The sequence below is a fragment of the Pseudorasbora parva genome, chromosome 17 (genome assembly GCF_024679245.1).
Source record: "Pseudorasbora parva isolate DD20220531a chromosome 17, ASM2467924v1, whole genome shotgun sequence".
Classification (NCBI taxonomy): Eukaryota; Metazoa; Chordata; class Actinopteri; order Cypriniformes; family Gobionidae; genus Pseudorasbora; species Pseudorasbora parva.
Genome location: NC_090188.1, coordinates 6435329 through 6462989, shown reverse-complemented (window position 1 = coordinate 6462989; position 27661 = coordinate 6435329). Strand labels below are relative to the sequence as shown.

The 27661-nt window shown below is 37.0% G+C and overlaps 3 protein-coding genes across 6 annotated transcripts in view; 2 read left to right on the top strand and 1 right to left on the bottom strand.

Annotated features, from left to right (window-relative positions):
* The first annotated feature begins 57 nt into the window (after positions 1 to 57).
* On the top strand, positions 58 to 8167 carry tmem50a (transmembrane protein 50A). The gene is made up of 7 exons (XM_067421926.1): positions 58 to 210; positions 1192 to 1307; positions 1419 to 1531; positions 2052 to 2119; positions 5785 to 5877; positions 5973 to 6039; positions 7598 to 8167. Exons 2-7 carry the CDS (start codon positions 1206 to 1208, stop codon positions 7641 to 7643), a joined length of 489 nt encoding a protein of 162 aa, XP_067278027.1. The 5' UTR covers positions 58 to 210; positions 1192 to 1205; the 3' UTR covers positions 7644 to 8167.
* A 305-nt stretch (positions 8168 to 8472) lies between these two features.
* On the bottom strand, positions 8473 to 26171 carry rhd (Rh blood group, D antigen). 3 transcript variants are annotated; one of them, XM_067421925.1, is made up of 11 exons: positions 26153 to 26171; positions 20697 to 20756; positions 20043 to 20241; positions 18665 to 18815; positions 17500 to 17647; positions 13998 to 14173; positions 13672 to 13809; positions 11577 to 11701; positions 10199 to 10278; positions 9656 to 9729; positions 8473 to 9463 (listed from the first exon to the last, which is right to left on the bottom strand). In XM_067421925.1, exons 3-11 carry the CDS (start codon positions 20219 to 20221, stop codon positions 9437 to 9439), a joined length of 1098 nt encoding a protein of 365 aa, XP_067278026.1. In that variant the 5' UTR covers positions 20222 to 20241; positions 20697 to 20756; positions 26153 to 26171; the 3' UTR covers positions 8473 to 9436. The 3 variants fall into 3 exon arrangements, 2 of the variants coding, with proteins under 2 accessions (XP_067278026.1, XP_067278025.1); XM_067421924.1 differs by lacking the exon at positions 26153 to 26171 and having other exon boundaries at positions 20697 to 21007; XR_010898747.1 differs by lacking the exons at positions 11577 to 11701; positions 26153 to 26171 and having other exon boundaries at positions 20697 to 21018.
* Positions 21164 to 27661, top strand: part of maco1b (macoilin 1b) — a 30293-nt gene continuing 23795 nt past the window's right edge. The window contains exon 1 of one of the 2 annotated variants that reach the window (XM_067421922.1): positions 21164 to 21944. In XM_067421922.1, coding sequence (XP_067278023.1) covers positions 21865 to 21944 — 80 coding nt within the window. In that variant the 5' untranslated portion in view covers positions 21164 to 21864. The remainder of the gene's footprint in view (positions 21945 to 27661) is intronic. The other variant, XM_067421923.1, reaches the window with a different exon arrangement.

The following is a 27661-nucleotide window of genomic DNA, read 5'->3' as shown; positions in this document are numbered from 1 at the left end:
TGTATATTTTCGTGTAATTTTATTTATGTGTATGTTCACCTTTTTAGGTGTAGAACCTTTAGTGAGTGCATATTTTGTTTGAAAGGATGTGCTCAGGATAATGGAGCGCGTACTGCGCATGCGTGGCTCAGAGCCACTGTTTGAGAAGGAAGACTGCGGAGTGTATCTCCACCTACTGCGAACCACAAGAAAAACTCTAGAAAAGTGCAGGTAAGAATTTATTGCGTCTTAGAGAACGAGTCCTTGTGATTATTCATGCGATGCTCTCCATCACTGTGCTTTCATTTATGCGCTATACTTTATATAAACAGTGATGTAGCAAATATGGGTTAGAAATCATCCGGACATGAGAGATCAAACATGTTTACAGCATTAACACTCGACGTCTTCGTCCGAAATTGAGCGAAAACGTAGTTTTGAAGTACTGTGTTAAATATCGCTTATGTTAATATTTGGATTTTGGTCGCAAACATGACAAATGGAAATTCTTTTGTGTGTTATTTGTGTTTGGTTTAGGGTGATCATGAGTGCTCTGCGTGTGCGCAGTCAGTGATGCTGCGCCTCATTTGCGCAGCAGCAACGGAATTTATTACCCTCTAAATAAAAATACCGTTGTACATTTATTATGATTGCTGCAAAAAATATTTGGTAAACACTCATTCCCCCCTGTGTTTTTATTTATTTATTGTTTTTGAAATAATTCTCTTATGCTCACCAAGGCAACATTTATTTGATCAAAATAAAGTAATATTGTGGAATATATAATCTTTTGTAACATTATAAATGTCTTTACAGACACTTTTGGTTAATTTATTGTGTCCTTGATGAAAAACTATAATTTTTTTCTTTAAACTTACCCCTATTACCCCATGGTGTCCACATAGATAGATAGATAGATAGATAGATAGATAGATAGATAGATAGATAGATAGATAGATAGATAGATAGATAGATAGATATTCAAGCTATTCACTTTGGATAAAAGCAGAAGATAAATGGCCCTGTTCATCATGCAATATAAATATTATTCCTGGCGAACAATAACATTTGATTGATGATTAATATGTATAAATACACACATGCATGTATTTTATTTTGGATGTGATTAATCGATTTGACAGCAATAATAAATAAGTCTCTATGAAAACTGGCACAACATCTCAAAAGAACCAAATTTGTTTGAATGATCAGGTGAAATCAGAAGCATGTCGGGGTTTCTGGATGGGATCAGATGTGGCGATTGCGAGTGTAATGTGGATTGGGGTGAGAAGAGAAACACCATCGCCTCCATCGCAGCCGGAGTTCTGGTATGTCGTCCTGATGACGTCAAATAAATCCTGTGTCCTCTGCACTTTATCACAAAAATCCATTGATTCCGAAAACATTGATCTTTCTTCTCACACTGTGCACACGTGCAGTTTTTCACAGGCTGGTGGATCATCATCGATGCAGCGATAATGTACCCTAAAGAGACTGAGTTCCACCACGCGTATCATACCTGTGGGGTTATAGCGACTATAGCCTTCCTCATGTGAGTTACTCCTGTATGGATGATCTTTTCCTGTTGCTGCTTCCTCTAGAGAAGGGAACAGAGCACTTGTTTTTATTGTGTCCACCCAGACAGACTCTCTGATATAATTCTTCCTTTATCTTTCTTCCTGTTGTTTAGTCTTGATTTAACTGCAGGGTTGTGCTATGACTACCATCACCATGACTGCATTGTTAAACCGTCTGTTGAGTTTCACTTTCTGTGGATTTCAATCAGAGACTTTAGATATAAAAAGACGCTGCACTCATATTACAACGAATGGGAGAAAGTGTTCTGAAACATGCGCCTATGACTTTTTAGTCATGATTTGAGACAGTTGTTATCAGACTTCATTGTTGATTTCAAATATGAAATTTCATTGGAAGTTTGGAGAACTTGATGTCTCTCCATACAAAGAGATAGAAGCTGCACATGACTGAGATACTGTGACTGCCCGAGAGGCATTTTAAAGATGGCTGCTGTGTCAAATGACTTGCTTTAAAAGGTCTTTGTTTGAATGCAGGATCAACGCAGTGTCAAATGGCCAGGTGAGGGGAGACAGCTACAGCGAGGGCTGCTTGGGACAGACCGGTAAGTGCTGCATTCGTGTCAAGATTTGATATTGTAATACTAAGTAAATGAAAAATGCTTTTAGTGTGTGTTCACACCATAGACCGTAAAAAAATATGGACGACTCGACATCATCCGTTTCCGTTTGCCATATTTTAAGCTTTCAGGCGGGGGTTCACGGCGCTGACATCTTGGGACCGAGTCTGCGCAGTAGCGATTTCGGGACCGGAGTTGCGCAGTAGAGCGCAGGAAGTAGAGCAGGAAGTACAGCCGCGATATCAAAAGCCCGCCCACACTCTCGCAGATGCAGAACAATTAATTATGTTGGTGTGAAATAAACAGTTATGGAAATGTAGAAATTAAAGCTAAAGCTCCAATCTGCTCCCAAAAATTCCGAAAAAAGTCAGTTAGTGCCTCAGTGACAACTTCACTCAGAGAAGACGTCGATCTCAGCTGTCAATCATGACGTCACACCTCCGTTTTTAAAGCGTCAGATAACTAACTAAAACTAAACTTATTTTAAAAACGAACACTTGAAATGAAATCTTGATGATAACTGCCTTCAATGACATAAATTAACTTTGGGGAAAAAATATTTTAAGTGTAATTTTATTGTTTAGTTTGTCTCGCGTCCATTAGAAAACACAGAGGGGCGGCTATACTGGGACCGGTCACCGGGGGGCGATCGAGGCGCGAAAGCTTCAGTAAATGAGAGGGAGACTGCAGGCTTGGTTCACACCTGGTTTTAAGATGCATTTTGGGCGATCAGATCACAATCCACGTTTCCGTTTAACCTGGTGTCTCTTTTGTTCACTTACAACCACTTCTGTCCTGAGTTCTTCAAGTATGAGTGAGTAAATGTATTAACCTGGATGCCAGCCGAACTTAGCCCCGCCCACAACATTTGAGCTTGGGCAGTTCGGTCTGGACTTGATCCATAGAAGAGTAGTAATGCCTGAACGGCAACTGTTCGGACTAATGAAATCATCAGGGCGGGCTTTAGACGATGACGGACAGGTGATAAACAGTAACGTAATCATCCACGTCATCAAAGGGGCTTGGATTGATTTGTTCAAATCCTAAACGGAGAGCTTGTTTGTATATGCATTCAACTTCACTATTTCTCTCTGAAAATATGATCATGTTGGTAAGTTCTCTGTGTATCCTTAAATTCTTTTTTTTTACAACACCGGCAAAGATTGTTTATTCCAGCGCGCGTGCAGACAGGGTTGCCAGGTTTTTACAAAAAAAAAGCCAACTAATAGCTCAAAAATATAAGCTTCTCGGGGGGGTTCTCCAGAAAAAAAAGGCATTTGGGGGGTAAAATGTGTGTTATTTTGGCAAGGTTGCCTGCTAAAATTCGCATTCCTGGGTCTATATATCACATTATTGAGGTCGCTTCAACCCGCGGACATGGAAAACAACCCGTGGGAAAAAAATGCAGACTTGGCAACACAGTGCAGTTCTGTTGACATTTGACAACTAACGTTATGCGTCGCTTCGTTGCTCTGATTGGTTGTAGTAGGTCTGTCCAATTGATGTCTTTCCTGGTTCGGTTGAAACACGCCCCATAATCAAAGCCCAATGGAGCAGTATCAGACTCCTATTCTGACTAGAATTGAGTATGAAAACCCGTCAGGCTATAAATGTGTGGGGATTTTCAGATCTTTCAATATAAGGGACAAAATAAGCTTGTGCAATTTGAACACACCGAAGATGATGGAAAAACTTTGAAAAGAGAGAAAATTGTGCTTAGTACGTTTTTCATCTTCAAACCAAACTTGGGTCTCTAGGCGACAATTTAAATCCCCTCTGTCTAGCGTGCTTCCCATAATGTTTACTCATTAGGTCAATAGGTGGAGAGTAAGCGGTCTTTTGTGGCACTTCAAACACATTCGACCACATGAGCGTTTACACTACGAAAACAAGTGGAAAAGCTCAACTTTTAGACCCCATTTACAAATGTATTTAGTGTCGTCCACTTGTGATCCTACTGACCAAAACGCATCTTAATACCAGGTATAAACGAGGCCTTGGTTCTTTTGGACCAGACCAAAAAGGAAATTAATACATTTAGTCCTGGTTCCCTTAAAGATACAAAAAAAAACTATTTTGCTGACGGATCTTACCAAACATCTAAAACAGTGCTGTGTTCTGGGATAAATGTGTGTTAAACTTGTGTGTAGTTACATATGATGGTATTTTGACCAGCTGAGATCTCTTGAAGTGCTTATAAAATGTGTAAAGGAGACAAAAACATCATGACTATGATGAGAACAAAAACTGGCTTTTCTATTCTATTGTCTTGTGACATTGTGTCATGTTCTTGGTTCATTTACATGTCTTTGGTCCGTGTTCATATTTCAGTCGAACAGTTCATTTGGAAGTGGACCATCTTTACAGTGTCTGGGTCCGTCTGTTTGGTGCGCACCAGGGTTCAGCGTTCACACTTTATTGAATGAACCGCACTAACAGAGCAATTGCACCAGGGTTAGTTTTATTTGAACCAAATCTGCCAAACTCTTAGGGTGCTTTCACACTAGCACTTTTGGTGCGCACCCGGGCTCAATTGACGTCAGAGTTCGGTTCGTTTGGATGACGTGAACGCGGTCTTTCGAACTCGGGTGCGCACCCGAATCCACGTTTCAAATCATGTGAACTCTGGTACGGTTCGTTGCTGATGTGAACGCAATCGTAAATCGTGGAAGTGAACCGCTATTAATGACATATGATTTGATACAAATGTGTGTTTTGTGTGTGTTTCACTCATTTACCTGATGAGCTGCACTGACATACTGCAAGCAGAGAGCTGTAGATCTAATTTCTGCTCGTGTTCAGTCTTCTTCAGAGCATTTGCCGTATATTCGCGGCAGATAGACGCAAGTGTCATGACGTACTGAAGCTTTGGTAACAAAACTAACAGTTCAAAAACAAAAATATAAAAGTGAAGGGAGCAACGTTATGCATTTCGCCGCCTTCACGCTCGCTGTCGTTACTAAGCAAGCGGGTAAACAGCTGCTGCTTTGATGATGCAAACGAACCCCGGTTCGGACCCAAATAATATAATATAATGAACAGTGTTGGGTAAGTTACTCTAAAAAAGTAATTAATTACTAGTTACTAATTACATCTTTAATAGTGTAATTAGATTACTGTACAAATTACTCTCTCCAAAAAGTATTTAATGACTTATTACTAATTACTTTTTAATTTCTTTCTAAAGCCTATATCAACCTCGAGTTGAGGAATTCAAGGTTAGACATGAAATGTCTCTTTTAATTAATTCAAATACATAATATAAAACTACATAAATTACTCTTATTAACTGTCCAAAGTATTACAAATGTGAGAAGGATACATAAAAACATGCATTTTAAAGTTAGACTTTAAATGTTGATGTTAAGTCCACTATTGAATTATGTATAAATATATTTAATATTTAGTTCAATTACATCAGAAGTAACTGTAATTAAATTACAGAAAAAATAAGAGTAATCCCTTACTTTACTTTTTCAAGGGAAAAGTAATTAAATTACAATAACTAATTACTTAGTAATTAATTACACCCAACACTGATAATGAACAGAGCCCAGCAGGTGAGGGTAAGGGGGGAGCAATCGAACTCGGGTTCGGTCCAGGCAATCAAACCAAGTGTGAAAGCACCCTAAATGTGTGTCTATGTGTAGGTGCCAGAGTTTGGCTCTTCATCGGGTTCATGTTGGCGTTCGGGTCTCTCATCGCCTCAATGTGGATTCTGTTTGGTGGTTTTGTTGTAACTGGTAAGAGAATAAGATTTTTAGAAAAATATGTTTCAAGTTTCTGCTTGTATGTAGGTTCTAATTTAAGATTTTATTTCTTTTTCATGAATGAACAGACAAGAAGGAACTGGCAGTATATCCTGGTATTGCGGTTTTCTTCCAAAATGCATTCATCTTCTTTGGGTAAGTCTGGCAATAGAGAGAACAGAATCTCACATCACAACAGGTTTGACATGTCACTGTAGGGCTGGGTGGTATCGTTTTTTTTATTGGCTTTTTTTTTCCGTAACTAAAAATAAACAAGAATTGTCACACTGCCACTCCCAAAGATTTATTTAAATGAACAATGTTTTGACCCAAAGGGTCTGTATCAGGCAAACAACAAGCACAGAAAGTGTGAAAGATCACTCCTGACCCCATTAGTGCACTAATTACCCAATCATCCAATGCATCAACTTCAAAATAAATCACAAATGTATCAATAAACAGAAAAACTTTTTAAAACTTTTTTATTAACAATTTTTCTGTTTATTAATACTTTATTCCCAAAGTCCCTTTGGGTCGAAACGTTCATTTGAATACATCTGGGAGCAGTAGTGGCAGTGTGCCGAACCTCGTTTATTTTTTGTTTGTTTTCAAATACAAATTGTTGGGATGCTTCTTTGAAATCTTTTTTCTTACCTCAGTATTTTGACTTTATCTGCACTATATATATATATATATATATATATGTATGTATATGTATATATGTGTGTGTGTGTGTGTATATATATATATATATATATATATATATATATATATATATATATATATATATATATATATATAGCCAAAAGTTTGTGGCTGGTGAGAATAATTATTATTTTTTGTTTCGAAAGAAGTCTTTAATGTCTACCAAGGCTGAATTTCTTAAAAATCTGTAAAACTGTAATATTATAATTTATTCCAGTGATCAAAGCTGAATTTTCAGCATCATTACAGTCTTGTGACTGTATGATAATTCAGAAATCTTTCTAATATGATGATTCACTGCTCTGTATTATGCTTAATTTATTACGCAACAGCTTTTATTTGAAATGGAAATCTTTTGTATCATTGTCTTTGATTGTCTATCGTTGACATTTCTTTACTGTCACTTTTGATGAATTTAATGCATCCTTGATGAACAAAAGGGGAATTTTTTTTGGAAAAAAATCTGAATGTTAAATGTAATAAGTAAAATACTAAAACAAGTCTAGTTAAAAAATTAAAAATTGGCAAGGCATGGTTTTGACCATGTTTTCACCACAATGATATTTAATAAATGATGTGGAATATTATACCAATACTTTAGTTATATAACCTATATTTGTACTAAAACAATTTACTGTGTGTTAAATGCCATGTGGAGACTTTTTTATTTTTAAGTCATTGATTACTACACAGATTAATTATTAAAAATAGAACTTTCTATAAATTTATTGGAATGAATTTGTAACTGATTTAAACAGAACAAAACTGAAAATAGCAAAGAAATATGTTGTTCTATTGATGTTATTAAACATCTGTTAGTCACAAGACATTTAAATGACCATCAGAATACTTTTTAGGAAGCCCAATGGCCTGTAAAGTGCATTACAATCATTTTGAATATATCATAAATGTATGAACTTCTGCCTAGCCTGTAAATGCCTGTGCATAATAATAAATTACTCTGCAAATGAACAAAAATCTGATTTGTGATACTTCTTCACTCTTTCAGTGGTCTGGTGTTCAAGTTTGGCCGAACTGAGGACCTCTGGCAGTGAAGCTTCATTTCCTTCAATCAAATCCCACAGTCTATCATTACACAATTCCTCTGTAATTATTGCTGCTTATTTGCACCCACCATTTCTTTCTCTCCTCTTTTCAACCCTTCAGACGACTCCCATTCTTAAATATATCCCTTCTTCCTTTCTTTGTCTCGTTTCCTGTGTGGCCACAATGGGTGCACACAAGTGAATTGCAAATCAAATCTAGACTCTGCAGTCAAAATTGACACGTTTACTCTTCGTTTATAATAAAATGCATGACATGTATGCAATTGTATAACACTGACCTTGCAGAATTCTCAGATTTAAAGTGCACAGTAATAGCTAATATCTTAAGCCCGGCTTTCCCAGACATGTCAAAAGTAAAGAAAACATTGCTAAATACAGTAACGTGATATTATGGGAGAGTTTTTGAGCAGAAGCGTTTATTAACCAAAATGACCAACCAAAACATTCAGCTTCACTGAGTTTCTATTCTAAAAGTGTCGTCATTTGAATAAAGGTCTTTTCTTTTTACGTAAGCCAGCAAATTTGTATCTGTGGGTTCACTTTCATGCATAATCTCTTGAAATTTCGCGTTCAGTCTGACCAACGTACTGTCATATTACCTTCTGTCAGTTGACATCACTACAACAGCGCTTTATTAAATGTATTTCTTTTGGAAGATTTTTATATATGTTATATGGATTCCCACACCTTTTCCATTCATTATTACAGATTTTATCAAATTATTTTACAGAGATTGCACTGAGCAAGAGCAGTTTCTTAGAGCTGAGCTTTACCAGAAACACATATGTAACCCCAACCAGTTTTTTAAAAAAAAAAATTTTTTTTTTAAAGAATAGGCATTTAATTTCCGTGCAATTAGTAGTCACAAACAGCATTGACTGTGGGAACCCTAATTATATATTTTTTGTTCTGGAACATTTAAGTCACTCTCTATGTGTATGCTTGGGCATGTGGGAGTTGTATTTAATGTTAATGTTTTTAAAAAAAGCACAATTTCTTATTATTTCAGTGGTTATGGGAGAATAAGGTGACGTCAGTCATAGATTTTGACTCGTCTGTTAACTGACATGATTTCTACATGCTAAAAGAATGTAACATTTTAATGTAATCCATGTCTCTCTTTTTGACAAAAAGTAGCTAAACTTCATTCATCTGTGGGTTTAAAATGAATAAAATTATTGTAAATATGTACAGAGCCAGTGTTTTTTCTTTTTACTGTATTCAAATACAGATGAATAACGGGTTTATGGACATCAGGTTATATATTAAATTAGTTGGTGGTGTGGTATATCAGTTTATCATCATGAAACAAACTCTTCTCTGTGTGTCTTGCTGCCACTGATGTAATTTAATCCAGCCTTAATTTCCACGGGCTTGGAAATTTCTTAGCCGTTGTTGTTTTGTATGATTTGTCTGTTAGAAAGCATACTGATTTCCATTTAAATACATTTTATATTTTAAATTGTTTACTTAAGCAACCTCTGACTTCTCAAACACACACACACACACACACTTAAACCACACCCAACAAAAAAAAGTTGCTGTTTGGATTAAAATAGGAAAGCTGAAGAAAATGTATGCACCTCTTGTTAGAAATAGCATCACAACATATGAAAAGCTACACACTCCATCAGTTAGGGTTAGAAGAACTGTTGCCAAACATATAGCATGCTAGAGACAATAATCATTAATCAGCAACTTTTTTCACCCGGGCTGTGTATTTTGTGTTACATTCATGCATTTATGCCTGGAGTTCTCTTTTCGACGTGCCCACAACTTCTTCATTTATGTACCACCAAATTTGGAAACTACAAGAGAAAGAAACACATAAGTAGCAATCATAAACAGGTTTTGAAATATTAGTTTTTAGTTTTTTTTAAATAAGTATAATGTCATTAATTCCATTTTAAATGATCAAAGATGAATGTAAAAACAAGGATTGGCATTTAGTAATAGTAGACACCATATTTAAATCGATGTGAATTAGCAAATCCCTTCACCTCCCAGAATGCCTGGTCATCAAAGCACTTTCTGTCCTGCTGGGGTCTCCAGAAACTACATTTAAGCAAAAGTCCTGCAAATAAAATAAAATAAAGTTGTATGTTTAGTCTGCCTCAGTAAAGCAAAACACAAAACTAATCGCCCAGGGTGATGCAAAAACACAACCTTTTTTATTGATGGTCAGCTTTATACATTCTACAAACTAACTTTGCATCTACATGTCAACTCATGAGACTATTATTAGACTGGTGGGTTAGAAGAATAAATTGACATGTACTTAAAAAGTTATTTGTAGTATTTGTTGGGGTGCATCAGAATTAAGTGTAAGCAGACTAAAGGCTACTAATACTTCATGACAGTTAGTTGACATATTGCTGCAACATTATTTGTAGTTAGAATGTCCAAAGAGGACTACTGGTGTTACAAATTAGCTGATAGACAAAAATGCATATCACTGTATGCCCGGGAAAAAGAGGTGCTTTGCTCATCTTAGTTTACTCATAACACAAGGAAATGAAATGTCTGTCTAATGATCCTCATACCTGTAGCTGTGCCCAACACCAGACTCATACACACTGTTATGAGGAGAACACAGATGTGATACACAGCAAACCGCATAACTCTGAGAACACAAATACAACACAATCAACATTAAAAGATCAGAGAAACATCTAAAGCGTAAGGTTTACACCTGTCATCATTCTATAGTTTATTCATGGGCATCGGAACCATTGAAAGGTTTTTTTTTTTTTAGACCAATGGTATTGGACCTTGAACCTAATTATGTCACTTACCTAACTCATAAACACTTATTATTCAACACGTTAAATGCTTTTTTCCAGTTTTCTAATATTTTTTTAATTTTTATTGAAAATAAATGCCTTTCCGATCTGGTATGTAATGGGAAAAGGTAGTAGAGCGAGTTCGGCAAAAGGCGGATTCCAACACTGTAAAAAAAACAAATCAGGTCTCCAATTGAAAATGTTCTAGTGACTGATCACATCTACATTTTTCAGTTGGCCGAACTGATTTTTTTTTTTGTTAAAGCTACACTGTGTAACTTTTTTAGTTTATTCTTAGCTAAAAACACTTGGTTCTTTCAAAAAAATGTGCTCGTTAATGTATATTCACTTCTTTCAAGTAATAAAATATTCTCGTAAGTTTATAATATGCCATTGAAAATACATACGGGTGAGGGGTTCGAATGCCGCTCGCCATTTTGGCCCTCCATCTTGAAAGTACATTAGCCAAAGAGGGACATACCCATAAATTCAGGCTTCGGCTTTCGCGTTTTAACACTCGATGACACTGTGTCGAATGTGAAGAGGGGGATTGCCATGTTAATCTTGGACTAAATCGGCCACTGTAGTAGGAGTTAAAACGAAATCGGAATTGAGAGGAAGAGAAACTATTATTCGCTGGATGATCATATACCTTTACACCGCTAGATGGGGGAAAATATCATACAGTGTAGCTTTAATTAAATTGCATCAATTCACAGAAATTCTATTTGGCCAACTAAAAAATTTAGATGTGATCAGTCACTAGAACATTTTCAATTGGAGACCTGATTTGTTTTTTACAGTGGACTCAGGTCTATTTTTCGTCGATACTTACCCCTACACTATTGTTGCTGATAATGATTTTGTGTTTTCTGTTATTTTGTCTATTTATTCCCAAAGTCCCTTTGGGTCGAAAGGAACCCAATAACCCTAACCCTAACCCTAACCCATCCAGACGTTTAGTAAACAGTGGTATATTTGTATTTAATGTAAATGGCATCTACTCCAGTAAAAATTTTGGGAGAGGACCCACCCATTTTTTTTTTCCCATTCCGACGCCCATGAGTTTATTTAATGCCATTTTATGGATACACACAGCATTATGATTGAATAAAAGTGAAAATAAAAATCACTTTACATTGTGCTTTCACTACTGGCCAGCCGTATAATTAAATGAGCAAACCATCCCAGAATTCCTGGTATGGCGTGCACGTTGAGGACGCCGCAGGTGTCATGACACTGAAAAGCAAACAGCATCTGATCCTGAATGAAAGAACAAAACAGAGAATCATTCCTGACAGTCAGTGAAATATACATCCAAAAGACTGATTAATAATCTGGATTGATTCATTTATGCTGGTCCCTTTTTCATTCCATAAACTTTTCACAAGTCGTCATAGTTTGGAAAACTTCTAAAGCGGTGAATGAGAGACTACATAAAAAATTGCCCAAAGTGTCCATTTCTCAAAAAGGAAAAGAAAAACTTTTAAAAAAGAGGGAAAAAAATGGAGAGCGATTGATAACAGCATTCAGAAGAGAGAAAGATGTCAACTTTACTTTCACTCCCACAGTAGCTGTATTATAAACACCCTCACAGCAGCATTAAAGGGGGGGTGAAATGCTGTTTCATGCATACTGAGCTTTTTACACTGTTAAAGACTTGGATTCCCATCCTAAACATTGACAAAGTTTCAAAAACTAATGTTGGACGTTTGATGGAGTATTTCTGTGTTAAAAATACTCCTTCCGGTTTCTCACAAGTTTCAGAGAGTTTTTTTCGAGTATGGGTCGGCTTGACGTTAATAGATTGGAAGGTCCTTGTATGGGCCGTACGGGCTCTTCTCCCGGTAGGGTGCGCGCGCGTGTGACTAGAGCGAGAGAGGAAATGCACGGCCGTAAACACACTCTCAGCTGCAGATCCACTCGTCCGTGAACACTAATGTCGTTTATAGTCCCGCTCCACTTCATTCCTCCACTTTGACATTAAGCGGCTTCAGCACAGCATTCCGGGAAGGCAGCGCTGCATTTGAACCGATTTGAACGCAGAAATGCTTCAGTGGCATCGCAAAGTGGATCTCCACACTCAAAGAAGTGTGTTTTTGACGGAGCCGTCCCAGCGATAAAGGTTCAGTCCTGCTTTGGAAGCAGCCGGTGAGTAAAACTGCTTCAAATGTCTGTGCTGTTGCTTATCGTCACCTATGTAAACATCAGTAAACGACACGATCGCGTGCTTCGTCATTCAAATGCACTAACAGACTCCATTGCTGTTCTATGTAACGTTATGACGTTACACTAGTCTGACGTGCAAAACCGTTTGGCTTGCTACTAAGGTTTGTTCGCATACAATAGTCCATAAACCGAATCATGTCCTCATAAACTGCGAGTAAAGACAAATGTTGACAGGCCACTAAATACAGTCCATACCACAGAGACGGACGTCCTGCTGTTGCTGTTTCTCCTGTTCAATTTATTTCAGCCTCCGAATGATTCATGATCATATATCTATTAGCTGAAATCGATAGCCATGGGCTTCTCCACGCTTGAGGATGTCATCGCTTTGCGCATTCGTCATTCTTTAGCTCCGCCCACACGATACGCCTTCAGGCGCTCGTTTTTTCCGGAAAGACTCGGTACAGCCCATATTTCTTTTATAAATATAATAAAACTAAAGACTTTTCGGAGATATGAAGGATGCAATACTACTCTATAGGTACTCAAGATTGACATGAGATTGACTGAAACGTGTTTCACCCCCGCTTTAACTAGTTTTTTTTTTTTATTTGATGGAAAATGTAGGCTTTTTTTCAGATATAAACATTCATCAACTCACACCTCAGCCCAAGCATGTTTGTTTGGTGACGTGCAAGAACCAATGAGGTTCATTCTCGTGTTACGCATCACGTTTGAGCTTCCTAGAGAACCAATGAGGTTCATTCTCGTGTTACGCATCACGTTTGAGCTTCCTCAAGAACCAATGAGGCTCGTTCTCGTGTTACGCATCACGTTTGAGCTTCCTCAAGAACCAATGAGGCTCGTTCTCGTGTTACGCATCACGTTTGAGCTTCCTCAAGAACCAATGAGGCTCGTTCTCGTGTTACGCATCACGTTTGAGCTTCTGCAAGAGGTTTGGTGTGGTGCGTCAAGCAAATTCGTCTGAGCTTCTGAAAATTTCAAGAAAAGTTAAGTTTACGAAATAAGAATAAAATAAGAAATATTGATTGATGTGGCTTGACCTTCATGTACTTGAATCCCAGGGCTGATAAGAGAGCGGCGCAGAAGCCAATCGCCATGGCAATCCACGGCGCGTGGACTGCAGTCATGGCAACTCCAATGGCAACACCACCAGACAGGGCAGAGCTCTGGACATGAACCTGTGCAGTAAAACATGATACTCTTCACCATGTGTACATTATCTGAAAAACTGGACCCCAACAAAGTCAACATGAAAAAGTTCACAACCCATTTTACTTTCATGATGTGACAGAGTTCAGATATTATACTTGTTTTCAACTCTGTGAGGGAGTTGCTATATGGGAATCTTGTTCCTACAGCCGCTCACCATGTTCATCTTTCCTTTGGAGCTGGTGAGCATAGAAACAGACATCGCCATGACAACACTGACGGCCAGAGACAGATACGTCCCATATATCACAGTGAGCTTCAGTTCTCTCTCCCTACTGTGATATACCAGTGCCGAGTTAAAACTGGGCCAGAACATCCAAAGAAACAGTGTTCCTGTGAGAAAGAGAGAAAGGGAGCAAGTTCCCTGTGCATAATTTAATTAAAATGTAGAGATAAAATAATTACACTTCGGCCCTTGAATCGTTAAAAGGGCTGTGATATAACCTTCCAGCAGCACTGGGACTTTCCACTGTTTCTATCAATCTGTTCATCTTTCTTTCTTCCAGACAGGCTGCCAGTGACTCTTTCTGCAGGTAACACAGTTACACCAGTACACTGTAAAAAAAATGTTTTGTTTTTTGTTGGTTTAACTTAAAAAAGTAAGTAACCTGGTTGCCTTAAAAAATGTGTTTATTGAAATTAAAATTTTGAGTTGATACAATGAAGGAAATTTGTTTAATAAATAGAAACTCAAAATATTATTGTATTTGAACCACATTTAAAAAAAAATGATAAATCATGAAAATAGCACTATTTGGCATGTTTCACTGTGTCATCAGAAATAAAACCCACACAATTACCAAATATGCTTACAAAATCTTTTAATAATATTTTAATAAAGGTTGTCGAATCTCAAAAAATGTTCATTGTATTAACTCAAAATTTTAATTTCAATGAACTCAAAATTTTAATTTCAATGAACTCAAAATTTTAAAGCAACCAATTAACTTTTTTCAAAATATTTTTTACAGTGTAGGTGGTGACAAATGACTGTCTTTTTAAATGAATCACTGATTTATTTATTGAGCCTAGCAAACCAATTCGTTCACAACTTTCAGGATTCATTTTGGATCAAAACAAGTGACTGGCCATGTCCAAAATCGCCCCCTATTCTCTTAAATAGAGCACTATTTAAAGCCATTTGTAGTTGTGTCTGAAACCATAGTTGATGTTATCCCATAATGCATCGCAATCATAGGTGTATTTGCGGGTGGGACATGTCTCCACCACTTTTTGAAACATCTTGCTTCATGAACCTAACTAATACAAACTAGAAGAGCATCATTTCGTTCGTTTGTTATATAAGAGGCGATCTGGCGCTCGTTGCCGCTGTTATCAGTGGTGCAGATTTCTCTCGTGGCTCGTGCATGCAATCTTCACAAAGACAAGAGCTTCAATCTAATGCTTAACGCCGTTGCAGAGACTTTCTATTTGTTCCGGTGAAATCATGACACAAAATGCACAAAAACTGTCCCTGCTCTTGATGTACAACCACTGATGGTATTCGGTTTTGATGAGAAAAAAAAAAATACAAGGGCAGAAACGAAAACTTCTGACAAGTTTACCAGACTAGACCAGGGATTATAAGCAAAGTGTGCAAATTTATGCCTTTATTCACGTGAAAAATCTTGGCACTAATGCTATAATGTGTTTAGATGCAATAATTAAACGAGATCTATATCAATAAATTAACTATTTAATTGATTTCTGGACATCTTAATACTAATTTTTCTGCAATTGTTATTGTACCTATTTAAAATATGATATAACATTGCATTAGCAATGCTACCCCCCTTATAATATGGCATAAAGTGTGTATCATATCTTGACATATACATTCCACGAGATTGCATATAAATAGTACCAGGGAGCATTTTCGTGAGACTGTCCCACCCACTTTTTAAAACAAAGTTACGCCACTGATCACAATATGTAAAAACCAGGCGGCAACCTCCCATGGTCTCTCTTAAAGTCAATACTGAAGTAATTTAAACTGAGCTCCGCCCACGTCGCGCCTCTTTGCCCATTTTCTGTTATCTGGGCGTGACTTGCGATGACGTGTTGCCAAGATGGCAACGCCCAGATCGTCTTTATTTTACACTTAATATCATACAGGTATATGTTCCTTTTTGATTGATTATTAAATTAAATATAATTTTTTTTATTTTATTTTCCTTTACAGAGTTCAAGATAAATCTTTTCATCTTACTGGAGCTGCCAGTTTGCTAGGTTTCAAATAATTATTAACTATGCAAAAGCGGCAGCCCTTCTGGTGCACTCAGTGTCTTTCTCATTCACTTCTTCAAGTGAACTATATTAAAGGGCTAATGGAGGGAATGGTAAAAGAGGGTATTGTGAGTGAGGTCACAGCCACTGTTGCCCTGTCCCAAATGGCCCTCAATGCGCACTTTTGGCGAGCCTGCACTGAAGCGATATACACCGATCAGGCATAAAATGATGACCTAATATTGTGTCAGTCCCCCTTTTGCTGCCAAAACAGCCCTGACCTATCGAGGCATGGACTTCACCAGATCCTTGAAGGTGTGCTATGGTATCTGGCACCAAAATGTAAGTAGCAGATCCTTTAAGTCCTGTAAATTGCCTCAATGGATTGTACTTGTTTGTTTAGAACATCCCGCAGATGCTCAATTGGATTGAGATCTGGGGAATTTGCCCAAGTCAAAACCTCAAACTCAATGTTGTGCTCCTCAAACCATTTCTGAATTTTTGCTTAATGGCGGGCGCATTATCCTGCTGAAAGAGCCACAGCCACCAGGGAATATGAAACCATTTCCATGAAAGGGTGAACATGGTCTGCAACACTGCTTAGGTAGGTGGTACATGTTAAAGTAACATCCACATGGATGGCAGTACCTAAAGTTTCTCAGCAGAACATTGCCTTGCCCATTTGCCCATTTTTCCTGCTTCTAAAACATCAACTTTGAGGACAAAATATTCACTTCCCGCCTAATATATCCCACCCACTAACAGAGATAAGAGATAATAAAGATAAAACAGTGATGAAGAGATAATCAGTGTTATCAGTGTGTGTACATTATATTATATATATATATATATATATTTTTTTATTATTTGAATATATCAGTGTGGTGCCTACATTTTCTGTCACAGCTGACACATTAACTCAATCATAATAGGCCTGAATCACACAAATTGTAAATATGCTGTGCCCATAACACACTCTTGCTTGAGTGCTATTGATCTATAAAGCTCACAATGCTTTTTGCTTTGCGGAAAGAAGAAAAATGGCACCTGATGAAGTGATTTAAAGCAGTAAATTAGCTTAAAATATCTATTTTAAATGCACGAAATAAGCACAGTTGTCAGTAAATATTCACTTGGTTATCTTTAAAGGAAGTGTATGTAAGATTATGGGCAAAACTGGTACTGCAGGTGTCTCCCCTCTCCCCCTCCCCCTGACTCGAGGTTAACATGATTTCTTAATGTCTATTGACATATCAGGGCCATTTCATGATTAATTGAAATACATTTCTTACATACAGTTCCTTTAAAGCTCACTTAAATCACTTGAAGCCCACTAAATCATCTGATGTGCTGTCATGGTTACAGTCTGAAACCTGGTTTTGGAGCACTGAGGTATTTCCTGAGTTTGAGAGATAATTGGTTATTGTACTCACCAAACATTGCGAATAAGCCCATGTTACGATCCATTTTTTCTTTCTCGTGTTTTGGATTAATTCCCTTTCTGTGCAGCACCCATGACACCATCACACCAAAAAGAGCTCCGAAGATATGCAGCAGCATGATGCTGTACAGTGGATCTGCCTGATACATGAGCAGTTTCAATCAGTGCCTTAGTACAGCACAGTCTGAAAATACTCTGAAAATATGTCTCATTAAAATAGTATGTTCATTAGTGCTGTCAAATTGATAAATCATGATTAATTCCATTTGACATAAAAGTTTGTATGTATATATATATATATACATGTGTGTAATGTCTTACAAAAGTATAAGTAATTCAAAGATATGTTTGCTAGCTGATTTTACAGAAATTTCCTGGTATATAAAAAAAAGACAAGACTGCTTACTTATACATATATGTATTCAAATTAATCATCATTATAATAATACATTTTCAATGCTGTGCAAGCAAAAATTTCAAAGACCAGAAAAATTGTCTGTCTGTAAATGTTTCTTCCGTTTACAGACTGAAATTGCATGAGATAGCAAACACATAGCAGTTTTTATGTTAAACTTCTTTATTGATATTGGCTTGCATTGTACCTAGATATGAGGACATTTAATTATTTTGAATTAAACAAATTTATGGGAATGCAATACTGGGAATTTTCAGGATCCACTGATTCAGTAACAATTATATCGGGAACAAGCAAACTGTCTTCATGATGGATTCTTTGAATGATTCATTCAACTGAATGAACCATCCTTTTGTTTTGAAATTGGCTTGCAATATGCCTCAAAATGAATATAATAGGATTAAAATGAGTGCTGTCAAATCAATTAATCATGATTAATCGCATCTAACATAAGTTTAGTTAGATGTGTGTAGATTTTGTCCTAAAGTATATGTATACTATGTACAGACAGACAGACAGACAGACAGACAGACAGACAGACAGACAGACAGACAGACAGATAGATAGATAGATAGATAGATAGATAGATAGATAGATAGATAGATAGATAGATAGATAGATAGATAGATAGATAGATAGATAGATAGATAGATAGATAGATAGATAGATAGATAGATAGATAGATAGATAGATAGAGGATGAAAGTGAACATTTTTATCAGGTAAAGTAATACTTCTCTTACATTGAGCAGAGTTCGCAGGGTCCACTGACTGATCACAAATCCTGTGACCTCCATTAGAGCCATTAGTAAAAGCTGGACAGGATTTGTCTTCCCATGGACCGCTCCCATTGCAACCAGAGCGGATGCTGCACAGAGCTCTGCCTCAATCACACTACATGAGGAGCACAAATTACATTTGATGTAGTGGTGCTAACAAACCTAACATCACAAAAGTAAAGGCAAGTCCTTGTCATGATTATGAAAATCAGGTGAGAACAAATACATTCGTTTTTCAGTGAAAATGCACCAGAGCAAATGTTTGGACTTTTTTTTTTAAATATAATGTTTCATATTAAATCTAATGGCTTACTCAGCTACGGGGTGACCATGGAGTGCTTTGAATGTGATGAGAAGGACCTTGCATTGAATACGGAAATGAACAGGCAGGCAATGTAGTCTGTGTAAAAAAGGAGCAATGTGGGAGGATTTCTTGGTAAGTGTGAGTTCTTAATGAAGCTTGTTGAGTGTTGTAGTTGGTATACCAGTAAAACACAGACTTACAGTAATCAATGAGTGACGTAATGAAAGCATGAACCAGAGTGTCAGCATCATTGATATTTAAGAACGGACATTAATGAGCAATATTCCAGAGGTGGAAAAAGGCAGATTTGATTAGTGATGAGATGAGAAAGAGAAGGAAGAATATTTTTTAACTGTGGTGGAAGGTCAAACAAGAAAGCCAGCAATATCAATATTGTCAATACAGAGACGGGATGTAAACTGAGAAGGACCAACCAGAAGAAGAATCATTTGATCAGGGTTTAGTTTGAGAAAATGACTGGCCATCCATGCATTTATTTCATCAATACCACCAACCGATATGGAGGTGGTGGGGAAGGGAGCAGCACGTTTGTAATTAATGTAGAGCTGGGAATCATCTGCATAGAAATGAAAATTAAAGCCAAGACGATGTAATGTGACCTAGCATGTAGATAATGAATATGTAAAGGGCCAAGAACAGAAACCTGTGGTACACCGTGTTGCAGTAATGGACTTAGCCTGAAGGATAGAAATTGAATTGATGGTCAGATGAGACGAACCATGACAGAACCGTACCAGAAATATCAAGAGCCGAAAGTCATGAGATGAGAATACTGTGAGAAATAGTGTCACTTTCAGCGGAGATGTCAAGAAGAATTAAAGTGTAGATAGATTCAGAGTCAACAGCCATAAGAAGGTCATTAACTACCCTGAGTAGTGGTGTCTCAGTGCAGTGGAGTGTGTGAAAACCTGACTGAAAACATTCATTATGTTTGTGTAATGACAAATAGCTGTTAAGTTTACAAATTGTGGGTTGCTTTTGTGAAAAAGCATCTGCTAAGACATGTAAAGCATGTACCTCTTCATACTGATGTGGATCTCTCTTCTGTGGTGCTGGTGGCGTTGTGGCAGCAGGAAGCCATTCATCAAGACAGCCCACTGGATGGCCATGGCTGCTAACAGCACGTTAAACCCTGATCCACTGAAACCATATCGGACAAGGAACGTGGCCAGGAATCCAAACCCCATGAATATCATCACATGAATATCTTGGAATTCTGTAGAAAAGATTGCATTTCAAATATTGCCAATGTGTAATTTGATGAAAGCGATATAAACACTTGGCGGTCAGTCTTCAATACAGAAATGCTTCTTATCACCAAAAACCAGAGATGTTGTGGCTCCACACCCCAACGGCAACATGGCACACATTTGCAAATAAAACAGTAAAATCATATTCATTAACATTCATATGGATATGGAGTTTGCATTTGGTTTTAATATCTTTAAGTTATTAAAAAAAGGCAGGAATTAATTTCCGAGCTGAATATGTGATAGTCTTTTCTTGCATTAACATGCATTAACGTGAAATGAACATAGCACGTTTATAAAAGATGATGCCATATTCATAAAAAACAAACCCTCAGGTTTATCCTCAAGCTAAACAATGAATCCAAGTTTGAACCTTTAAAAGATTCATAACACAGCTTTAATGTAAATCAGACTTACTAACCTGCATATGAGCTGATGAAAGGCTTACTGTCAGGCTCTCTGTCAATCTGCTCATGCTGCTCTATTTTCACAAAAAAGACAAACAGTAGGATAAAGACGGTTTCCAGAAGGAAGGCCACAAGAGGAAGTCTTGAGCGGAGACTGGGGGCGTATTGAGGAGCCATTATTACGGTGGCAAACTCTGAATTTCTGTAATCTACACCGGCCAGAGATGAAGAGTGTGTAAGATCACGTGCATGTAAGAGGCATGGAGGTGTTCCCTAAAAAATGCCACCCACATGTGCAATTCATCTTCATGCTGTGTGTGTAGCCTAATATCATATGTTTGTTTGTTTAGCATCGGACCTTTAAGCAACATGATCAAAGCCGGGAAAGTTTGGGTTACCCTGTTCTACAGCACCTTTTGTTTTGTTTTCTCTCAGAAAAAAGTTGCAAAATTGTTTAAAATTCATTACTATATTTTCCTAATTGAGATCCAATATTGTTTTGTGTGTGGAAATTATCAGTTTAACGCATATTGCAGACTGCATATTGTAAAGAAGAAGAAAATAAGTGATCATTAAACAAAATATTGATCATTAAATACACAATTTAGGCTTATTAAATTACTAGCTTGTTTGTGGGGTTTGTTTATGCCATTTCAGCGTTTGACAGTCACACAATGTGCAATTTACATCTGCCTACGTAAAGTTAGTTTATGTGGAATACGCATCTCTCACATCGTACGAAAAAAACGTACGGAGAGTCCCGCCTGAATCCATCTTATTGGTCAGCGAGCACTACCTGATTTGTCCACAAAAAGAGCGACTGGTCGGGCAAAGAAAACATGTCAGCCGCCCCATTTCCCTTTCTTTGGTACCGCAACAAAACAGATCGCTGCTTATTGGCTATTTGCCTTGTCACTCAAAATGACAGCTGACAGGCGCGATTCTTATTGGCTTGGCAGCCTGTCAGTCACATCAGTCTAGGCCCGTGTCTGTGCGTCTGCGCGTTAGAAGGAGGAGGGTCTTACACTCAGTCTTTTTATTTATTTCTTTGTTTCCAGCTGGAAAAAAACAACCACAGCGGTATATTCCTTTTCGGGACCGCCAATGTTTCCCATCCGAATAAGACAGAACCCTGGACTACACTGCTGTACGTATTAAAAAGCCCGATTTAAGGGGGCGAGGATGAAGCGGCGCAATGCGGACTGCAGCAAGCTCCGACGGCCCTTAAAACGGAACCGAATCACCGAGGGGATCTACGGCAGGTACGATTCAGACCTTGCGACGGAACCGTTATCATTCCAGAGCTGTAGGGAAGACCCAGATTTCTTCTTTTGTTACGGTCTAAGACCCCATATAGAGACAGTAAATCGTTTAGCTTAACTGAGCTACCGTCAACAAAGCTGGTTGAAGGTAGACAGTCGTTTCCGCAGAAATGAATAAGCTGCCGTAGGCCTCATTACAGCGATGCGCTTTAAAAGAAAGAAACCCGCGAAACCCACTAGCTCGAGACTTGACCGTTAGTGTCAGTAACTGACTGTCAATCATCAGAATGATTGATGTGACAGCACAGTTAGTGTGTCGGTTTTGATTTACTCTTGCAAGACCGTAAAAAGAACAACCGTAATTTAATTTGCAAATGTAAAAGAGCCACAGATAGCTTTACGTTTATTCAAATTATAATAACTAAGAGACAGCTGCAGGGTTTTTAAATGCCATATAACTCGATACGTTGGCTCTATTTTTCCTCAGAAGTTAGGGAGACCGGGCGAGTTTTTATAATTTCCCTGAAAACTCATGGACTACAAATCTACCCTCCTTCATTTAATGTAAGAAACCTTTTATATGTGCCAGAAATCAGAGTATATTTGTGGTAGTATTTTTTTATGTTTATGTTTAACTGAAATGCAAAAGATGTGACATCACCAGTCACCGTTAACTTTAACTGCTTTTTTTGTTTATTTTATTTTTACATACATTCCTAACATTTTCTGGAAGAAATAACTTCAATCTTTTTTTAGGATAATATTCTTTTTTTAAACCGACATATTTATTGTTGTTTTTTGCACAGTTCTTCAAAGCGATAGTTTGTTGAGGTTTGCCAGGGAATATCTCGCCTGTCAATCAAAAGTGATGTTGTAAATGTTTCATATATTATCAGTAGCCATAACCTCTTGTATAATAGTTTTAATCTATTCATGAAGTGGGAGTCATTTTTACGGGGGATATCAGTACAGGTCATAGTACTCATTATCAAATGTGTAAAGTGTATTAGATGGCAGCAATTTACAGATATAATTACATGACGGATATGAATTTGCTCTGAACCTGTTTAAAATAATGCTTTTCTTCAAACCATAGTTTCAACCGAACAGTCATTAGTCATTAGCCAAGTAGATTAATAATGCCAAAAGGGAAAAGTAACAAGAATAATCACACAGTATGTTTTCCACACGATTGTCAAGAAATTATATATTTTTTAATTGTCTAACCAATATACTAATAAACAGCAATACTTATATATATAACATACACACACGTGTAAAAAATTCCATGTATATAATTGCAGTAAATTGTTTAATCAAGTTTTTATTTGATTCATTTACAGCTGAAACTCATAAAGAAAACTTAAATTGCAAACTACATCCTTGTCTTAATGCACAGTCCTGGCCTTTAAAATAATGGCAGATATATCTGGGTTTGTGTATAAATAGTTTGTAATACAAATGATGCGGTTAAACACTACGATTTGCTCACAGTGGATAAATATCTGGCACTATTCCTGCCATTAAAGAAGATTGCCAGACTTCACCCATTATCAGTTATCTGTTATTCTGCTTGATGTTCTGCATTTTTGACTCTAATTTAGTGCCTCGAGAGCTTAATTTCAGTCATGATGCCGACATTTCAAATGCTGACATAATGTTGCTTCTGGGAAATATGTCGGTTGGGGTACATTTGGAAATCAAATAATTTTTTTTACTCCAAAACTATTTAACTTAAAGGGTTAGTTCACCCAAAAAGGAAAATTCTGTCATTAATTACTCGCCCTCATGTCGTTCCACACCCGTAAGACCTTCGTTCATCTAAAGGACACAGATGAAGATCTTTTTGATGAAACCTGAGAGATTTCTGTCCTTCCATTGACAGCTATGCAACTACCACTTTGACGCTTTAAAAAGTTAATAAAGAGATCGTAAAACAAATCCATATGAATTGAGCGGTTTAGTCCAACATTTCTGAAGACACGATCGCTTTATATGATGACCAGATTTAAAATAGGATTTTATTCACATAAACATTGAAGCAGAAACATGGTTGGTTCTTGAACGTCAAGCAAACATGGTTGAGCTTTCGTTTATCAGATCTGATGTGTGCGTTGATGAATTTTTATGTGAATAAAAGCCTAGAACAGATTTAATTGTCATATAAAATGCGTTCACCTTCACTATTGCTCTCGGAAATGATCATGTTGGTAAGTAACTGGATCCTAAAAATCTTTTTTACTACAACACCGACAAAGGTAGTTTTTTCCAGCGTGCGTGCAAACAGGGTTGCCAAGTTTTTACAACAAAACCCGCCAACTAATAGCCTAAAACAATAGCTTCTCAGGGAGTCCTCCGGGAAAAAATGGCATTTGGGGGTAAAATGTGTGTTATTTTGGCAAGGTTGCCTGCTAAAATTTGCATTCCTGGGTCTATTTGATATCACATAATTAAGGTCGCTTCAACCCGCAGACATAGAAAACAACCAACGGGGAAAAACATAGACTTGGCAACACAGTGCAGTTGAGCTCTGTTGACATTTGACAACTAACGTTATGCATCACTCGTTGCTCTGATTGGTTGTAGGTCTATCCAATTGAGGTCTTTCCTGGTTCAGTTAAAACACGCCCCATAATCACAGCTCAATGGAGCAGTATCAGACTCATATTCTGACTAGAATTGAGGAGAACCACGTCAGGCTACTTCATTTGTGTTCAGAAGATGAAAATAACCCAACATTTTTCAATTCACCCAAAAATGAAAATGGTAATAAAAACATCATCAAAGTAGTCCATATGTGACATCAGTGGGTTCGTTAGAATCTCTTGAAGCATCGAAAATACATTTAGGTCCCAAAATAACAAAAACTACGACTTTATTCAGCATTGTCTTCTCTTCCCTGTTTGTTTTCAATCCGCATTCACGACTGCGCAGTCTCTCTAAGACTATAAACGAAGCTCGCTCGCACCAGATAACACGTCAGCAACGTCACTATGCAGTCGCGAACACGGATTAAAAACAAACACGGAAGAGAAGACAATGCTGAATAGTGTCTTAGTTTTTGTTATTTTTGTACCAAAATGTATTTTCGATGCTTCAAGAGATTCTAACTAACCCACTGATGTCACATATGGACTACTTTGATAATGTTTTTATTACCTTACTGGTCCTTCTGGAAAAGGACGGTATACCGTACATATGTTTTCAATGTAGAGACAGAAAGCTCTCGGAATAAACATAAAATATCTTAAACTGTTTTCTGAAGATGAACGTCTTACGGGTGTGGAACGACATTAGGGTGACATAATTTCCATTTTTGGGTGAACTAACCCTTTAACACAGGTTTAAACGTTATGAGGGTGAGAAATTAATGACATAAATAAATACAAATTCTGTGAACTATCCCTTTACGTAACGGATTTGAAATAAAAGATTTGGCCCTAACTTGGTATGATGTTTATGTGAAGATCATACAATTTGGTGCTTTATTTAATATCTAACTGATATATAAAATATCAATCTATTTACATTATTCTGGTTTTGTTCCAAAGGAATAACAAAAATCTAAATCTTTCATCAAAATGTGATGACGTTCTTTAACCTCTTAACCCTCGCCCTGTGCTGAGAAATAAATAAAAAAATGACATACCCCAAATAAAAATGTCTGCAGCTCTTAAACCCTATGGTCTATATCCATAAATGTGGTCTTATTTTAAACTAGACACTTTAAATTATGTTACCCAAAAGTCATAATAACTCAAATAGTATAGGGACAGATTAAAACAAGGGGAAATATGCATGTAAGTGACTCACGTTTTTATTTTTTTATTATTCCCTTATGGAAAAAAATATTAGATTTTAATTTTTATGCCCTGAAAATAACCTAAATATAAAACTGAATGTCTGATCATGCTTTGATTAAAATTTGAGGACGATTCTCTCAAAAATGTAGCTTCTGTAAGCTTTTATGTCAAAAAAGACTGGGCGTCCTTTCAATAAAGTCCAATTATATTAGAACATTTGTGTAATAGTAAAGAGTAGTTTTTATTCAAATAAATCTGCAATAAACTGCTAATTATAATGCATTTGCAGTCCCTGATAACTAAAACAACTATTTACAGAATTTACAAGTGTAAAAAAAACTCATTTAGTTGATAAAAACAGTCTCTTATTTAGTCTGCGCGTTGTGTGTAAGTATGTGTGCTTACACTGGCAGGCGCTGGATACGATGAATGAAAACTGTGGAGACGACGCGAAGTAACAGCTAAGTAAGCATGAGGTATTCACCAATGCTTCTTACGACATCTCTTACAGAAACTACGCAAAATATTGTCTTTTGATTCGTTACTACATCCATCAATCAAATCTATGCTGGCTATGCATTGGCTAGGCATTGACTGGCTTATCCAACAAAGGACCGGCGAGTTTGACTGACAGATGTATCACCCAGTGACGCGCTCCCTTTCTATTTATGTGTCCTAGTCAGCTTTTGATTGAAGGAGAGAGACCTGGGAGGGTTTAATATAACCGGAACAGTCCACAGTACAGGGGAGATTGTCAAAATAAGGCTTACAATCGCTATTTCATTGAAAATGGACATGATTGATTACTCTTAACACAAAACGCTTATGCAAACAACGGAGGATTTTTAGTTTTTTCCCCTTATTTTTTCGTTGTTTTGGATTAAAAGTGGGATGCATTTTGAAGAGTGGACTCTTACACAGACATGTATGCTGTTGTTTCGTGGATTCGTCCGATCTGATCTGAACGTCAGGAGATGAAAGATGAGTACCGCGTTCATTATGCTAATGTTTAAATAGCCACTGCTTTAGCATTTAATTTAACCCTTTCCTCTCTGGTGTATTTATTGCAAAAACGAGTTCAGAACATGAATCTTGAGTGTTTTAGCTTTCAAATGATGCATAGTTTGTGATAGTTGATTGAACAGTTTGTATAAAACAAAAGTAATTATAAGTAGAGACACGCCCACTTGCGTCAGACGCCCCGCCCACGATCCGGTGCGGATTAAGAAGTTAAATCATTAATTGTTTTAATTTGTTTTTGTTTCTGTTTACATGTGTAATATCTGTTGCATACGAAGTCTATATTTTGCATCCATCTATTATCTATCTAGTGACGGTAAGCTTTGATGGCATAATCTGTGAAGATGCATCTGTAACACCTGTTATCTTCTGTTTATATCTGATTCATGTTGTTGCTTTCCTCCGTGAGGTGGAAATGAACAAGTATGTCATCAGCCCAGATCCACCAGTCCAGTGACTGCTTATTTTTACCTTGCATTAACACAATTATCGCTGTCATCAGAACACAATAGCGCATTCAATACCTGTATGAGCAGAGGAGAAATATGTAGATGGTTTTAGATGAATCATAATCATTTTAGAGAGAAGAGCTGCAATGTTAAACTATTTTTCCTACAAAAAGGGAAATTATTTTTTGGAGGTGTGTGCCTTTTACTAAATTATTTTATGATGAATTTCATGGAAATGAATTAAACCTACCAACACTAACAGGTCTGGAGGCTCTATTCAAATATCTAGATGATTTATTGTTGTTGCTATAATTGTTGATTTGAAGGTTTTACCATTATTGTTTTTCATGCTGTTATTTTTAAAACATTTGTATACACCTTGCAGCAATTTAAGCTGTATCTTATATGTGAAAAAATGCAATTCAAGTCCAAATGATTATTTATT